The sequence below is a fragment of the Bombus huntii genome, chromosome 6 (assembly GCF_024542735.1).
Source record: "Bombus huntii isolate Logan2020A chromosome 6, iyBomHunt1.1, whole genome shotgun sequence".
Taxonomy (NCBI): Eukaryota; Metazoa; Arthropoda; class Insecta; order Hymenoptera; family Apidae; genus Bombus; species Bombus huntii.
This window is the reverse complement of record NC_066243.1, coordinates 1,951,051-1,969,045: the sequence shown is the minus strand read 5'-3', so window position 1 is coordinate 1,969,045 and position 17,995 is coordinate 1,951,051. Positions and strand designations below refer to the sequence as shown.

Sequence of the window (17,995 nt, the reverse complement as noted above, 5' to 3'; positions counted from 1 at the left end):
ATATTCCTTAGTTTTTTCTATTGCATGCTCTTAAATTTCTTTAATACAAGTCTTATATATTAGTTGTCGATAGTCGTAGTGTTAAAATGTTAGAAATTCTAGGAAGTAAAATAATAGAGTGTCGTTAAGGAGAAGATTGTAACTTGTTTTTGTATTTTCAACTTTTTTGTAAAACATAAAGATTATATTGCGTCCCTATCCATTCTTGTGTCCTACTGATAGAATATGTCGTTTTATTTAAAGTATTTTATAGATATAAACAAACATTGCTCAGGTGTTGATAATTGTGCATCGAATAAAGAATACTAAGTAAACATTAACTTTATGATATTGTTATTTGGTGCAAGATTTCGTCTATTTAGTCTTATTTATACCACAAGAGCTGTAATTTTACCACGTATAGTATTACAAAAATTATTCGATTGACGTATGACAAAATCTATGGTTCCATTTAGAAAAATAACAGGGATTTTCAAATATTAAAAACGTCACCACTTTTGCACTGACCATCTACACTAGATCATATAATACGTCATTGGAAACCGTTCAATTTTGTCTAATGAAATCACTTTCTTTTTTCTACTATTTTAGGTATACTTACCCTATAGCTTATCCCAGTTGTATGAGATATATATGAAATATCTAATATGTTATAAATATATCAGAATAATATGTATATCACGAAAGTATAAGTGTATATATATGTAAATTGAACATATTTAAGAACCTATGGTAAGAACCTATTCTTCAAAATAAACTTAGCCTTTCCTTATAATACGATCGTTTTGTATAAAATTGTTTGATATGCCTATCATTGTTGAAACGAATATATTTTTCTCTTTTTCTTATTTGAATGTTAGAATTCTACCTTTTTATCGTTCTTTCTCCTTTATCGAATTCCTTTTTCTATAAATCTTCCGTTCCTTCGTATTCCTCAGACAAACTTGAAATAAATTTTCTTGCTACAAATTTCCAATATTCTGTGTTTTAGCAGAAAATGCTGGACATTGAAACAAAAATTGGGTAAACTTTTTCTTTTCCTTTAATCATATATTTATGGTTTCTAACTCTACAAGTTGCAACTTCGGTTATACTTATCTGTATTCTTTGTTTGCCATGAATACTTTATGGACACACGGCCAATGCGCAAGAAGTAACATCTGAGACGTCTCACAAATATTTTCAGCATACAGTGTTCAGTCGTCTATGCACAAACGGTTTTAACGCAAATACTTTTCATCCTACCATGCAGAAATAAGAAGGACTGAATAACAAACATTAATAATTTCTAAAAGCAAACTTATCGGTCAGTTCGTTTAAAATGATACTTAGTAGAAGTATCAGTCGCCCAGTAGTAATTGGCCTACGATTGATTGGAATTTGGCCAGGTTCATCTTATGAAATTATCGTCCGATGCATTTGGGTAGCTAACATGATGTCTGCGCAAGTATTTCAGTATCGGTATATAATAAAGCATATTAGTTCTGGAAACTTGGCAGACATAGTAGACAGTGTGAGCACTACTTTGCCGTATAGTCTACTGTTCTTTAAAATAATTAGCTTCTGGATTAAACGCGGGTAAATGTTAATTCCTTTTTTACATATTTGCGGTTTACTATGTCAAACATAATAAGCAGGCTGCGGGTTTTTATGCCAACTCATATTTTTGACAGTATATCTAAAAAGGTAGAAACTTGAAAAAAAGAATTCTTTTACCTACTAAGTTTTATAGAAAGCGCTATACTTTGGATATTTTATATACTATCACATTATGCACATTCTATGAATATTTGCACTTTCAAATTTCCTATAAACGCATAAAAATCGGCATTCTCAAGTTAACGATAAGTTTGAACACGCTGGAGATGAGCTTAAAGAGAAATTAAGTGGAAAATTGCTTTTAAAATTTGTTCTTACCAATTTATGTGCTATATGTATAATAATATTTTTCAGAATATTTAAAAACATATTGATAGGAATGTCTCGCGATTGGATCGACACTTCTACTGCCAAACTTGACGTACATGTCATGGTAAACAAAGCTGAACTTGCATATCGTTGCTCAAACTTAATTATTAGCGTATACGCTAGTGCCGTTTTTATATACGGCGGTATGTTCCTGGAATTCAGTCGTCAGGATCAAGATGACGGATTTAATATAACATCTCGACAATTGTTAATAAAAATGGACCTTCCGTTTGAATATTATGAAAGTCCGATGTATGAATATGTATTTGTTTTACAATTTCTTCAACTATTAGCTACTGGAATTAGCATTGCTATGTTAGATGCTTTGATAATTACATTGGTCAGTATGTTTTAACGTAGTAATCAAAAATACATTTATTTCACATTTTATCAACAAACTGCACACAGACAGTGGATACAAAAAGTATTTGTGCATCATTGCATTTTTTTATTGCATTTATATATTATAGTACATTCATATATTATTGTATACTATAGTAGTTAATTAGATCCGACTATGATAAATTTCATATTATTTGGTAGTACTTTCACATAATTACAAAAATTTGATACTATGGAAATGAAATGTAGAATCTAATAAAAAATTGTCTAGTCGAAAAATAAAGCTATCCTTTGAATAACTTTTGTACACACTGTGCTATTAGTTCAAAATAAAAGATATTATAGCCAGTTAAAAAAATAATGCCTACTATGCGCTTTACAAGAGTTTTCAGTTGGCGTTTAATCCTAAATACAACTTTCTGTTAAGGTGTACTTATTTAACATATAGTGTACCACGTATCTAATAATTTAATAATTTTAACAATTATTCTAATTCTATTACAAGAAATCACTATGAAAGATGATAAAAGTGTATAGTAACTGTAAGATTCATGAAGTCGATACGCAATTAAATGTATATATGTGGGTAAACATTTGAAATTGTCAAAACAGGCTGTCTTGAAAATTAAGACATAGACAAAAATCTTATCTTTTCCTGAATTTTTTTCTACGCTCTCGATTCGTATTTTATAATTCGATATAAGATAGTAAGTAATATTTTGAAAAAGTAACAAATAATTGAGTGAAAAATTACATGACTCTAAAAATAAGATATCATTGAACATAGACGAGTATAAAAAAGTTTTTGAACATATTTACGCACCTCCAAATGGGAAATATTTAGGTGCTACGACGTAGTACGTTTTTTTACAAAGTTATGTTGCCGAACTTCGGTGAAATGCTATACGCGTATTATATTATGCTAAATATTACTTAGATACTTCATATTGGCGGACAAATAGAAATGTTACACGAAGCTCTAGAAAATATTTCTATCAAAGATGAAAAACATGGATCATTACGAAATGTCATTAAATCTTTAACTGATCATCATTACCGGATTATCCTTAATTCGGAATATATCGAAAAATTATTCTCGTATATTGCTTTGATGCAATTGTTATGTAATACAATCGTCATATGTTGTATAGGTTTCTTAATAATAGTTGTAAGTAATATTTACAAATGTTGTTCTTGCATGACATTAAAACATTATTTTTGCATTGCTCTTAATTAAATTAAAATTTTATTTATACATATTTCGCATTTAATTTTTTTACATTAGTTTGTAATTATGATTATGCCTGTAATTTATACTATTTTTTATGTTATTGTAGGCGGTTAATTCATACGGTGACATAAAAATACTTATGAAAATTTTGTTATTTTATATCGCTATCACGTTGGAGGCATTTATTTTTTCCTACGCTGGGGAATATCTTAGTAGTAAAGTTAGTATGTAATTCAAATATATGCATACACGACGTCTTACAAAATGTATACAGTAATTATTAATTATAAAAAGAGATACATATAAATTTTTATCATTTTATTCTAGAGCCTGTCAGTTAGCAGTTCAGCTTACAGCTCTTCTTGGTACTTATTAGAACCTAGAAACAGACGTGTCGTGATTCTTCTTATGATAAGATCACAAAGAAGTTTAACGATTACTGCTGGGAAATTTATGGATTTGTCTATGATCGGCTTTGCAACTGTAAGCTTGATTTTTGTTACAATATAGTAAAAATGTTTCTAAAGGCATATAGCATAGTGTTATGACGAATACAGTGACTCACGAAAGTATGCGAATACGTCTAGAAATTTTCTATGTATGTATATATTATACAAAAGATTGTCAAATTTCATTAGAACTGTAACAATCTAACATATCGATAACGATAAGCGTGCAAATTGATTTATGGCCTTTTTTCCTAGATTTGTTGTTTATTTAGAAAAAAACCGCTTTTTGTAAAAGGTGGCGGTTTCGACAGAGTAAAGTTAGCAATGTCATTATTCATCTCTTGAAATATATTAAATCCCGCATCTGCCAGTTGATATCGTAGTAAACAGATTATAATCTGACAAATAAGCAGCGTTATGGAGAATTTTCATAGATATTCTTAGTTGCTTGCTTTAGTCGGCCGTTGTGACTCGCGTTATCGTGCAGCACTATCACTAGTCGAGTTCAATTGTTGATATCGTCACTCGAATGCATCAGTTGTTATTGATAATGCTCGAAATTAATTAGTCATTTCGTCGAGTTGGAGTAACTTATAAAGCGGGACAAATATTTGAATTTAAGATGAAGTAACAGGTGAATTTCGTTGCTAGGACACATATTTTCGAAGATATCTAGAGTTCTGTTTGTTGCATAGTTCTTCCTAAATAAAATGTTTTTTCCAATAGATGATCCAAAAACTTTTAATTGAATGAAAATAAACGTATGTCGTGGTAGAAGACTGCTTTGATAGGATAACACGAAATAGTTCTTGCGTATTTTTTAACAAGTCGCGCGATAAAACGAAGGGCAGCGTTTTTATACGTACTTGTGAAAAATTTTTATTGATTTCGTTTGAAATATGTTTGATAATGTCAATATCAAATTGCTTATGTAATTACAGATTATGTATTAACAAAGAAAGGCCGAAAGTTTTCGATGTCACAATTTGATACTGACGTATTATATGATTTCAAAAATACATACACGCATATAGATAGGCATATTTCGTATACTGTATCACTTGTTATTACTTATATTCTTTTAACTTTTTAGATTTTAAAAGCTTCTGCATCATATGTATCGGTATTGTATGCGATGTACTGATTACATAGGAGTTCATCATAAGGAATAAAATGAGTATATAGTATATGTACCTACATATATGTTATATATTCATATATAATGGTATATATAATTAAATATATAAATGAATTGGAATATGATTGCAAATTTATACATAACAGTGTATTATTTAAATAAATACTATATCATGTAAGGCAACAAAATTTAGGTATTGTTTAACTAAACCTTATAAAATCAATATTCATTAATTGTACAATTGTCACGATTATTATGATAGGATTCTACAAGTTTAATATTGATATAAATTGGTTAAATCGCATTATTGAAACATTAGCTACATTATAAGTTATCACAATAATTAGATGACATGTTTGTGATTTTTTGGTTTTCAATATCTTCATTGGTGCATTGTGCTTTATTCTGAAGTTTCGTGAATATTGCAGTTCACTTTATCAAGGAATTATTGTTACCTTCGTCCACCTTTTTCGCTACCTATGCACGTTTATCGAACTTTATCTGTCAGATCTCCCTCTTGAAGATCAGTTTTTCAGTCGTCCTTTGTAACATAGGGTATGATATTATACTTTCCAGTATTAGTTTTCTATACCAAACTTCTGCATTTTCTTCATGTTATAGGAAATCTAATTTAATATGCAGTTGCATGTCGCGCATTTGCTTCTGCACTTTTCCGTGGAAACCAGTAATTGTAACAAAGTTGGAATTATGTTTTGAGCAACATTCTCTCCTTCTATCCCCTAGTTCTTTTTCCAGCAAACCTGCAATCGTTGTGATATTATTTGCAATATTTATGCGGACCCTGGGAATCCGATACAAAGGTTGTCACTCGTGGATAATTTGCGTATGTTTCTGTATGATTTTCACGGAACGTTCAGTTTATCGCGAGACTGCATGTAAGTAAGACTCTTGGAATCTCTCCCCCGCTGTAAATTTATTAACGGTGATAGTGATGCATGCGTGTGGAAATTACGTGTACAGTCTTCGTATATAAGAAGATAGCTCTAAAATAGTTTAAGCAAGAGGATATAATTAATTTTATGTGAAATGATATTAAACACGATTAGCCCGTCTGTTAAATTTGGCCTTCATTTTTGTGGTGTCTGGCCTGGAACACCATTTCACTTCCTACATAAGTTATGTTGGGTGATAGCGATAATTACGCTTCAGACTTATCAATACAAATATATCGTTATACATTATAACACCGATACTCTTATAAACATAGCGGAAAATTTGAGCATCGCCGTGCCTTTCAGTTTAATGTTTATCAAATTATTTGTTACTTGGACGAATTATGGGTAAGTTACCCCGATTTCAATGGAGATTCATGAGTAGAAATTCTACCTATACGTGCATCATAGTTTTCGTGTATCTTCTGTTTTAAATATTGATTTTTTTACTTTTCTAGCAGTATGGTTTTTAATATGATGAGATTTTAAAGATATACACAATGATCTCGCACGAAAGTTTATATTTTTATGAATACAAGTATTTTTTTAATGTTATTTATTTAATTCTTGCCTTTCGGCTTCGAATAGTTTCCAGCAATCAACCTTGCAAGCGTACATAAGCTTTACACAATACACGCATAATATTTTTCTTCCTCACATTAACACTTTATGAATACAGGTAAAAGAGTAGAATTTAATTAGAAATTTGTTTCACTACTGTTGTTGCTGCAGTTTGGATATATATTGTCGCATATTATCCGTTTCACGCATTTTTGCACCTTTAAATTTTTGGAGTCGTCTCTCTAGCTGCTTCAGATTGAGAGAAAAAACGGAGATGTGAATCGTTCAATGCAACTCATTCAGTGGAATTTAAAATGAAAGCTATTTTGTAGTGTTGAGTATTTTTATGTGTTTACGTTGTTTTGTCATGAATTATTCCGAGTTTTGAATTTAAGAATGTAACATATAAGAATTTATTTTTATGTGTAAAACCATCTCACAACACTACCTTACTGCCAAAATCAGAGATAACTCCTATATAAATAGGAATGAATAAAATTCCTATATAATAATGTTTATTTGATACAATTTAATGTTTATTCCATATATGAATACTTCGCAGCTTGTTTTGCGACATTTTATCAACCATGGAAGAGGATTGTCAGAAATATGCTAATATGGATATAAATAATCTGATAACAAAAACCGGGTTGTTCTCCTTTTATATGACTAGCATGATCATGTCCTCGTACCTGGTGGCTGCGGTTTGTTATCTTGCCGGCGCTATTGCATTTCAAGGAACAAACGATTCAATGTCTCGAGAGCTTCTTTTGAAAATGGATTTACCATTCGAGACGAGTAAATCCCCGAATTACGAACTTGTAGTTACTACACAATTTATTATTCATTTCTCAGCGGCCCTTGCGTTCGGGACGTTCACTGCCCTGCTTTTCATGATGGTGAGTATAAATTTTATGCTCCTGTTGAGCAGTTATAGATATATTTTTTGTTCAAAGTGTAAATCATGGACAAATATTTATTTTTAATACGATTACCGTACTAAACAAAACTTTTGTTGCATGACATTTTATGGCCCTACTGAAGCTATCGTTAATAGTCTTATAGCATTGAAATTATTATTTTTAGATACTGCATTTAGGGTGTCAAATCGACATAATGTGCCAGAATCTAACAGATGTTTTTCCTAAAAATGAAAACAAGTTAAAATTTTTTATTATTAGATATCAAGAAATCATTACTTTTGCAGAGAAAATTGAGAAACTTTTTACGTATATAGCTCTTAGCCAACTTATATCAAATACAGTTAATACTTGCTGCGAAGGATTCCTCATTGTAGTTGTAAGTAATGACTATCCGATATGCACATACGACACTTTACTTTTTCACTGCGTCATGTACGAAATGGATGTTACAGGCTGTAAACAATGAGAGTGGACTTGCTATTGATATACTCATCAAATCTATTTTATTTTACATAGTTATTTGCTTAGAAGTTTTCATATATTGTTTCGCTGGGGAATATCTTCGCACTAAGGTTGTTGTATACAATATCGTTTTGTTTCTTATTTGCACTATATCAGACACATTGTACTGAAAAAACATAAAATATTTTATAAACGAATAATTGTTTTGGAAAAAAAAATAGCTGTAAGTGCAGTTGGTACCAATTATTTCATTATTTCTTCTTATAAATCTTCCACAATTTTTATTAATTTTATTTTATTTTATTAAATTTGTAAATATATATAATTCATATTTAGACCAAGGCGTTTAAGTGGAGACAGTGGTGCACGAGAGAAATACGTTTAAGATAAAGTTGAACGTTCGTAAGCAAGAACGAAATGAAGAAGAGATAAATCCCCTCAAGGCTAATTACGTCTTGTTAAAATAGTTTTTCTCTGTTCTTAAGCAAAGAAGATTCATTCAAACAAATCTGTTTACATTTGTGCCAAATTGTGAAAGTGAATTGTGTTTGAGGTACACAAAGCGAGGAACCGTAAAAAATATATTGCACTCGCAAGTGTGCCAATATCTCTTTGACTTTGAAATGTTTATTGTTCTTTCTTCGTTTCCTTGAATCGAATCGTTCAAAGTTCTATAAGTATACACTAGTTCTTTATGTTAAAAAGTACTACAAGGCATATGTATTTCATATTAACATATCGCTTCGATGTGTAAATATAATTAAAAGAAAGTTATTAATATTTTTCATTTAAAATATCTGTTTCGTTATTAGAGCCAATTAATCGGCGACACTGCGTACAATATGCTCTGGTACGATTTACGTCCAAACAAGAGCCGACTTCTGATACCTGTTATATTAAGGTCTCAAAAAGGTTTCACATTGACTTTCGGAAAATTTTCAAACCTTTCCCTGGAAAGCTTCACAGGCGTAAGTTATTTATTCTCTATCCATTTAGATCATATATTTTAACTGGCATGTAAAAACTACTTGTAAAAGCAATGGTTAAAGGAATTTTCAGTAATCTTAGGGTAAGTCACGCGCGTGTAAAGTACAATGGCTGTAAAATGTATTGGGCACACCATTATATTTATTACAGCATTATGTTAGTTCATTATTAAGAATCCAATGAAATCTCGTATCATTTAGCAGTGCTATCACGCGAATACAAAAATTTAATACTATGAAAATGAAATTTACAGTACCTGATGAAAACATGCTGTATTGTAAAATAAGGGCGTGAGCCAATACTTTTTTTAGGCACTGGAAGTAATACAAGGAGTAATATTACTTATTATTTTACATAGGTAGTATATTCGCATATAATCGTGACCATTGGAATCTTCAAAGTGAAGCCAATACCATATGAGTTTCTCTCGTAATTTTCGAAGATGTTGCAATTTTTTGCAATAAGTATATCAGCTTTTTGCCTTCGTAATACATAATACGTGGAGTTCGTTTCGGCTATCAGAGTAATTCGAAACTCATAGCTCCTTGTAATTTAATGTTGTTATGTGTATATTCAAAACATGATAGTACATGGATTGCTCTTCTGGCAAAACATGTGATTTCCGACAGGCGCGAGAATAGGAACATGTGTCTCTTGCAAAAGGGATATTTTAAAATCAATAATTACGATATCACTGATACCAATTAAGTGTAAAATATAGTTTTTCATTATTTTCAATTAGATCAAAATTCGTTTCATCAGAAAAGATATTATTAGTTTTAATACGTATACATAGGTAATAGGTTTCTTGTACCATTTCCTTTATATGATGCTTTTTTATATTTAATATTAGTCAAAATTCCTTTAGTCTTTGCTTTTGCGCAAAAGTAAAATTCTATTTAGTCGGAAACTTTTTCACGTTACTGTCTGTTTGATTTTCGACGGAAAATTATGCTTTTGTTTCGTCGAAATTGTCGCTATTCAAGGGACACACTTTTATGATATTATTTTATCTTTTACATCTATAGATTATGAAGGTTTCAGCATCATATATGTCGGTACTTCTGGCATTAGACTGAAAGATATAAATGGTAACTTCGATGTGGAATTATCGTATCAAGTGTGCAATCGATTTAAATCTAGTTATTGTTATCTGGATTATTATAAAAAAAATTACAAAAGGAAAAAGAATATCATTGTTGTATTAATAATGAAAAATAAATAGTATATATAGTGTTAAGGTGTACTTATTTAACATATGGTATACCTCGTATCTGATAATTTTCGTTTGTAAATATTTATGACGATGCGTTTAAAGAGATGTTGTTTAATAGGGCAGCGTATTTATAACTATTACGAAGGAAGATATGTAAAGTGATGATAAATAAATGACAACAATCTAAAGATTCTTCTTGTAAAGTCATCTATCGTTGATATCGTGTGTATCTCTAAAATATTCTCGACTCCTTTAAGAATTATTCTGATCATTACGAGAGGTCACTATGAAAAATGGTAAAAGTGTATAGTAACTGTAATGTGTATAGTTTCTATGAAGTCGATACGCAATTAAGTGTATATATGGGTAAACATTCGAAATTGTCAAAACAGGCTGTCTTGAAAATTAAGCCATAGACAAAAATCTTATCTTTTCCTGAATTTTTTTCTACGCTCTCGATTCGTCTTTTATAATTCGATATAAGATAGTAAGTAATATTTTGAAAACATAATTGACATAAACATAATTGAATGAAAAATTACATGATTCTAAAAATAAGATATCATTGAACATAAATGAGCATAGAAAAGTTTATGAACATATTTACGCACCTCCAAATGGGGAATACTTAGGTGCTACGACGTAGAACGTTGTTTACAAAGCTATGTTACCGAACATCGGTGAAATACTATACGCGTATTATATTATGCTAGATATTACTTAGATACTTCATATTGGCGGACAAATAGAAATATTACACGAAGCTCTAGAAAATATTCCTATCAAAGATGGAAAACATGGATCATAACGAAATGTCATTAAATCTTTAACTGATCATCATTACCGGATTATCCTTAATTCGGAATATATCGAAAAATTATTCTCGTATATTGCTTTGATGCAATTATTATGTAATACAATCGTCATATGTTGTATAGGTTTCTTAATAATAGTTGTAAGTAATATTTACAAATGTTGTTCTTGCATGACATTAAAATATTATTTTTGCATTACTCTTAATTAAATTAAAATTTTATTTATACATATTTCACATTTAATTTTTTTACATTAGTTTGTAATTATGATTATGCCTGTAATTTATACTATTTTTTATGTTATTGTAGGCGGTTAATTCATACGGTGACATAAAAATATTTATGAAAATTTTGTTATTTTATATCGCTATCACGTTGGAGGCATTTATTTTTTCCTACGCTGGGGAATATCTTAGTAGTAAAGTTAGTATGTAATTAAAATATATGGGTGCACGACGTCTTAAAGATTGTATACAGTAACTGTTGATTATACGATATGATTATCGAAATTAGTTATTTCGCTAGGTTGGGCTAACTCATAAAGCGGGTAAAATATTTGAATTTAAGATGAAGTTAACAGATAAATTTGTAAGGTCCACGAATTGATCTGCACGCTTAATAATAAGATTTAAAGAACAACGTTCATTAATTGTGAGACTCAGAATGGATAAAATTTAATACTTTCAAAGATAGTCGTTTAGTAAATTCAAGATCATTTCAATATTTCGTAAATAACCACCTTTTGTAAATAAAACATTTCGTTGCTAGGACGCATATTTTCGAAGATATCTAGAGTTCTGTTTGTTGCATAGTTCTTCCTAAATAAAATGTTTTTTCCAATAGATGATCCAAAAACTTTTAATTGAATGAAAATAAACGTATATCGTGGTAGAAGACTGCTTTGATAGGATAACACGAAATAGTTCTTGCGTATTTTTTAACAAATCGCGCGATAAAACGAAGGGCAGCGTTTTTATACGTACTTGTGAAAAATTTTTATTGATTTCGTTTGAAATATGTTTGATAATGTCAATATCAAATTGCTTATGTAATTACAGATTATGTATTAACAAAGAAAGGCCGAAAACTTTCGATGTCACAATTTGATACTGACGTATTATATGATTTCAAAAATACATACACGCATATAGATACGCATATTTCGTATACTGTATTACTTGTTATCACTTATATCCTTTTAACTTTTTAGATTCTAAAAGCTTCTGCATCATATGTATCGGTATTGTATGCGATGTACTGATTACATAGGAGTTCATCATAAGGGATAAAATGAGTACATAGTATATGTACCTACATATATGTTATATATTCATATATAATGGTATATATAATTAAATATATAAATAGACTGGAATATTATTGCAAATTTATAAATAACAATGTATTATTTAAATAAATACTATATAATGTAGGGCAACAAAATTTAGGTATTCTATAATTAAATCTTATAAAATCAATATTCATTAATTGTACAATTGTCACGATTATTATGATAGGATTCTACAAGTTTAATATTCATATAAATTGGTTAAATCGCATTATTGAAACATTAGCTACAATGTAAGTTATCACATTAATTAGATGACATGTTTGTGATTTTTTGGTTTTCAATATCTTCATTGGTGCATTGTGCTTTATTCTGAAGTTTCGTGAATATTGCAGTTCACTTTATCAAGGAATTATTGCTACCTTCGTCCACCTTTTCCGCTACCTGTGCACGTTTATCGAACTTTATCTGTCAGATCTCCCTCTTGAAGATCAGTTTTTCAGTCGTCCTTTGTAACATAGGGTATGATATTATACTTTCCAGTATAAGTTTTCTATACCAAACTTCTGCATTTTCTTCATGTTATAGGAAATCTAATTTAATATGCAGTTGCATGTCGCGCATTTGCTTCTGCACTTTTCCGTGGAAACCAGTAATTGTAACAAAGTTGGAATTATGTTTTGAGCAACATTCTCTCCTTCTATCCCCTAGTTCTTTTTCCAGCAAACCTGCAATCGTTGTGACATTATTTGCAATATTTATGCGGACCCTGGGAATCCGATACAAAGGTTGTCACTCGTGGATAATTTGCGTATGTTTCTGTATGATTTTCACGGAACGTTCAGTTTATCGCGAGACTGCATGTAAGTAAGACTCTTGGAATCTCTCCCCCGCTGTAAATTTATTAACGGTGATAGTGATGCATGCGTGTGGAAATTACGTGTACAGTCTTCGTATATAAGAAGATAGCTCTAAAATAGTTTAAGCAAGAGGATATAATTAATTTTATGTGAAATGATATTAAACACGATTAGCCCGTCTGTTAAATTTGGCCTTCATTTTTGTGGTGTCTGGCCTGGAACACCATTTCACTTCCTACATAAGTTATGTTGGGTGATAGCGATAATTACGCTTCAGACTTATCAATACAAATATATCGTTATACATTATAACACCGATACTCTTATGAACATAGCAGAAAATTTGAGCATCGCCGTGCCTTTCAGTTTAGTGTTTATCAAATTATTTGTTACTTGGACAAATTATGGGTAAGTTACCCTGTTTTCAATGGAGATTCATGAGTAGAAATTCTACCTATACGTGCATCATAGTTTTCGTGTATCTTCTGTTTTAAATATTGATTTTTTTTACTTTTCGAGCAGTATGGTTTTTAATATGATAAGATTTTAAAGATATACACAATGATCTCGCACGAAAGTTTATATTTTTATGAATACAAGTATTTTTTTAATGTTATTTATTTAATTCTTGCCTTTCGGCTTCGAATAGTTCCCAGCAATCAACCTTGCAAGCGTACATAAGCTTTACACAATACAAGAATAATATTTTTCTTCCACACATTAACACTTTATGAATACAGGTAAAAGAGTAGAATTTAATTAGAAATTTGTTTCACTACTGTTGTTGCTGCAGTTTGGATATATATTGTCGCATATTATCTGTTCCATGCATTTTGCACCTTTAAATTTTTCATAAACATAAAAATCCGCAATCATATCAGACTGATTTGTCATTGAGTTGTCACTGATGAACATTGTTTCTCGAGCTGCGGATAATAATCGTGATAGATTAATAAAAAGACGAAAAAATTTTTATTCCGTCGATCGAATGTTATATGCTACATTAAAAAATTGTTGCTACAACATTAATATAATTACAACAATAATGAATTGAAACAATTCAACAGAATTTACTTGTTAGTCTCATTAATTCTTAATTTTTCAGTATTTTGAACATATTATAAATAAACATAATGTTTGTTCGTGTGTATTATTTTATTACATGTGTGTTATGTTAATACAGTTCGATAATTGATAGTAAATTTAGTAGAGATGCGTGAAAAGAAGGAGTTCTTGAAATTGGGGGGGGGGGGGTAAAGAAAGGTTTTGTCTGCACGTGACCGCATATATCCCATACATGTCTTTCTAGCTTCTCTAAATTGAGCAAAAAAGACGAAAATGTGAAAATTCCTATATAATAATGTTTATTTGATACAATTTAATGTTTATTCCATATATCAATACTTCGCAGCTTGTTTTGCGACATTTTATCAACCATGGAAGAGGACTGTCAGAAATATGCTAATATGGATATAAATAATCTGATAACAAAAACCGGATTGTTCTCCTTTTATGTAACTAGCATAATCATGTCCTCGTATCTGATGTCTACGGTTAGTTATCATGCCGGCGCTATTGCATTTCAAGGAACAAACGATTCAATGTCTCGAGAGCTTCTTTTGAAAATGGATTTACCTTTCGAGACGAGTGAATCCCCGAATTACGAACTTGTGGTTACCACACAATTTATTATTCATTTCTCTGCAGCTCTTGCGTTCGGAACGTTCACTGCCCTGCTTTTCATGATGGTGAGTATAAATTTCATGCTTCTGTTGAGTAGTTCTAGATATATTTACCTTAGAATATGGTTATTTAAGAAACCGTTTTTGTTCAAAGTGTAAATTATGGAAGAATATTTATTTTTAATTTGATTACCACATTAAACTAAACTTTTGTTGCGTACAATTTTATGACCCTGGTGAAGCTATCGTTAATAATGCTATAGCATTGAAATTATTATTTTTAGATACTGCATTTAGGGTGTCAAATCGACATAATGTGCCAGAATCTAACAGATGTTTTTTCTAAAACTGAGAACAAGCTAAAATTTTTTATTAGTAGATATCAAGAAATCATTGCTTTTGCAGAGAAAATTGAGAAACTTTTTACGTATATGGCTCTTAGCCAACTTGTATCAAATACAGTTAATACTTGCTGCGAAGGATTCCTCATTGTAGTTGTAAGTAATGACTATCCGATATGCACATACGACACTTTACTTTTTCACTGCGTCATGTACGAAATGGATGTTACAGGCTGTAAACGATGAGAGTGGACTTGCTATTGATATACTCATCAAATCTATTGTATTTTACATAGTTATTTGCTTAGAAGTTTTCATATATTGTTTCGCTGGGGAATATCTTCGCACTAAGGTTGTTGTATACAATATCGTTTTGTTTCTTATTTGCACTATATCAGACACATTGTACTGAAAAAACATAAAATATTTTATAAACGAATAATTGTTTTGGAAAAAAAATAGCTGTAAGTGCAGTTGGTACCAATTATTTCATTATTTCTTCTTATAAATCTTCCACAATTTTTATTAATTTTATTTTATTTTATTAAATTTGTAAATATATATAATTCATATTTAGACCAAGGCGTTTAAGTGGAGACAGTGGTGCACGAGAGAAATACGTTTAAGATAAAGTTGAACGTTCGTAAGCAAGAACGAAATGAAGAAGAGATAAATCCCCTCAAGGCTAATTACGTCTTGTTAAAATAGTTTTTCTCTGTTCTTAAGCAAAGAAGATTCATTCAAACAAATCTGTTTACATTTGTGCCAAATTGTGAAAGTGAATTGTGTTTGAGGTACACAAAGCGAGGAACCGTAAAAAATATATTGCACTCGCAAGTGTGCCAATATCTCTTTGACTTTGAAATGTTTATTGTTCTTTCTTCGTTTCCTTGAATCGAATCGTTCAAAGTTCTTTAAGTATACACTAGTTCTTTATGTTAAAAAGTACTACAAGGCATATGTATTTCGTATTAACATATCGCTTCGATGTGTAAATATAATTAAAAGAAAGTTATTAATACTTTTCATTTAAAATATCTGTTTCGTTATTAGAGCCAATTAATCGGCGACACTGCGTACAATATGCTCTGGTACGATTTACGTCCAAACAAGAGCCGACTTCTGATACCTGTTATATTAAGGTCTCAAAAAGGTTTCACATTGACTTTCGGAAAATTTTCAAACCTTTCCCTGGAAAGCTTCACAGGCGTAAGTTATTTATTCTCTATCCATTTAGATCATATATTTTAACTGGCATGTAAAAACTACTTGTAAAAGCAATGGTTAAAGGAATTTTCAGTAATCTTAGGGCAAGTCACGCGCGTGTAAAGTACAATGGCTATAAAATGTATTGGACACACCATTATATTTATTACAGCATTCACATACTAGTTCATTATTAAAAATCCAATGAAATTTCGTATCATTTAGCAGTGCTATCAGGCGAATACAAAAATTTAGTACTATGAAAATGAAATTTACAGTACCTGATAAAAACATGCTTTATTGTAAAGTAAGGGCGTGAGCCAATACTTCTTCTAGCCACTGGAAATAATACAAGGAGTAATATTACTTATTATTGCATATAGGTAATATATTCGCATATAATTGTGAGAGCCATTGGAATGTTCAAAGTGAAGCCAGTACCATATGAGTTTCTCTCGTAATTTTCGAAGATGTTGCAATTTTTTGCAATAAGTATATCAGCTTTTGCCTTGGTAATACATAATACGTGGCGTTCGTTTCGGCTATCAGAGTAATTCGAAACTCATAGTTCCTTGTAATTTAATTTTGTTATGTGTGTATTCAAAACATGACAGTACGTGGAATGTTCTTCTGGCAAAACAAGTGATTTCCGACAGGCGCGTGAATAGGAACATGTGTCTCTTGCAAAAGAGATGTTTTAAAATAAATAATTACGATATCACTGATACCAATTAAGCATAGAATATATTTTTCCATTATTTTCAATTAGATCAAATTTCGTTTCATCAGAAAAGATTTTATTAGTTTTAATACGTATACATAGGTAATAGGTTTCTTGTACCATTTCCTTTATACGATGCTTTTTTATATTTAATATTAGTCAAAATTCCTTTAGTCTTTGCTTTTGCGCAAAAGTAAAATTCTGTCTAGTCGGAAACTTTTTCACGTTACTTTCTGTTTGATTTTCGGCGGAAAATTATGTTTTTGTTTTGTCTAAATTATTGCTATTCAAGGGACACTTATCATTATATTTTAGGGACAATTATTTTATCTTTTACATTTATAGATTATGAAGGTTTCAGCGTCATATATGTCTGTACTTTTGGCATTAGACTGAAAGATATAAATGGTAACTTCGATGTGGAATTGTCGTATCAAGTGTACAATCGATTTATCTCGAGCTATTGTTACCTGGATTATTATAAAAAAAATTACAAAAGGAAAAAGAATATCATTGGTCTGTTAATAATGAGAAATAAATAGTGTATATAGAATAAATATTAATGAAAATTGAATTAAAAAAGGTAAATTAAGTTTATCTCCTCGCGTCAATAATTTTATTATTTTCAATTGTTATTTATATTATGATATGCCTAAAATATGTATGTTTAATCTCGTTTTCAAATTTATCTCATTACGCCACGATGCATTTTTTCGTTTATTATATTTTGTTAACGCCGATTGTTCAGTTTCAAGAACTGAACTACTTGTTATATCATTTCTCATATTATATACTTACAGTTACATATTACTCTTGCGGCTGATCAAATTTTGCGACTGTTTGCCAAGAAAT

At 30.3% G+C, this 17,995-nt stretch overlaps 3 protein-coding genes across 4 annotated transcripts; all 3 read left to right on the top strand.

The window, feature by feature from the left end:
- Positions 1 to 1,000: 1,000 nt before the first annotated feature.
- On the top strand, positions 1,001 to 12,479 carry LOC126866867 (odorant receptor 22c-like). The gene is made up of 6 exons (XM_050620857.1): positions 1,001 to 1,578; positions 1,954 to 2,308; positions 3,248 to 3,478; positions 3,648 to 3,761; positions 3,869 to 4,024; positions 12,256 to 12,479. The coding sequence occupies exons 1-6, from the start codon at positions 1,322 to 1,324 to the stop codon at positions 12,304 to 12,306; spliced, it is 1,164 nt and encodes a 387-aa protein (XP_050476814.1). The 5' UTR covers positions 1,001 to 1,321; the 3' UTR covers positions 12,307 to 12,479.
- Positions 4,058 to 17,669, top strand: LOC126866858 (odorant receptor 4-like). 2 transcript variants are annotated; one of them, XM_050620849.1, is made up of 6 exons: positions 4,058 to 6,429; positions 7,205 to 7,541; positions 7,729 to 7,941; positions 8,018 to 8,137; positions 8,840 to 8,995; positions 10,043 to 10,254. In XM_050620849.1, exons 1-6 carry the CDS (start codon positions 6,176 to 6,178, stop codon positions 10,091 to 10,093), a joined length of 1,131 nt encoding a protein of 376 aa, XP_050476806.1. In that variant the 5' UTR covers positions 4,058 to 6,175; the 3' UTR covers positions 10,094 to 10,254. The 2 variants fall into 2 exon arrangements, with proteins under 2 accessions (XP_050476806.1, XP_050476805.1); XM_050620848.1 differs by lacking the exons at positions 4,058 to 6,429; positions 10,043 to 10,254 and adding an exon at positions 17,489 to 17,669 and having other exon boundaries at positions 7,135 to 7,541.
- LOC126866868 (uncharacterized) lies at positions 13,084 to 16,288 on the top strand. The gene is made up of 4 exons (XM_050620858.1): positions 13,084 to 13,601; positions 14,605 to 14,941; positions 15,160 to 15,372; positions 15,449 to 16,288. Exons 1-4 carry the CDS (start codon positions 13,348 to 13,350, stop codon positions 15,626 to 15,628), a joined length of 984 nt encoding a protein of 327 aa, XP_050476815.1. The 5' UTR covers positions 13,084 to 13,347; the 3' UTR covers positions 15,629 to 16,288.
- Positions 17,670 to 17,995: the final 326 nt, after the last annotated feature.

What these genes read in the sequence shown, in the direction of transcription:
- LOC126866867 (XM_050620857.1), top strand. Translation starts at nt 1,322, where the DNA reads ATGATACTTAGTAGAAGTATCAGTCGCCCAGTAGTAATTGGCCTACGA. An exon ending in ATGCTTTGATAATTACATTG is followed by an intron (nt 2,309 to 3,247) that starts GTCAGTATGTTT and finishes AATATTACTTAG; the next exon opens with ATACTTCATATTGGCGGACA. An exon ending in CTATGATCGGCTTTGCAACT is followed by an intron (nt 4,025 to 12,255) that starts GTAAGCTTGATT and finishes TTAACTTTTTAG; the next exon opens with ATTCTAAAAGCTTCTGCATC.
- LOC126866858 (XM_050620849.1), top strand. Translation starts at nt 6,176, where the DNA reads ATGATATTAAACACGATTAGCCCGTCTGTTAAATTTGGCCTTCATTTT. An exon ending in AAGGATTCCTCATTGTAGTT is followed by an intron (nt 7,942 to 8,017) that starts GTAAGTAATGAC and finishes TGGATGTTACAG; the next exon opens with GCTGTAAACAATGAGAGTGG. An exon ending in GGGAATATCTTCGCACTAAG is followed by an intron (nt 8,138 to 8,839) that starts GTTGTTGTATAC and finishes TTTCGTTATTAG; the next exon opens with AGCCAATTAATCGGCGACAC.
- LOC126866868 (XM_050620858.1), top strand. Translation starts at nt 13,348, where the DNA reads ATGATATTAAACACGATTAGCCCGTCTGTTAAATTTGGCCTTCATTTT. An exon ending in GTTACTTGGACAAATTATGG is followed by an intron (nt 13,602 to 14,604) that starts GTAAGTTACCCT and finishes AATACTTCGCAG; the next exon opens with CTTGTTTTGCGACATTTTAT. An exon ending in AAGGATTCCTCATTGTAGTT is followed by an intron (nt 15,373 to 15,448) that starts GTAAGTAATGAC and finishes TGGATGTTACAG; the next exon opens with GCTGTAAACGATGAGAGTGG.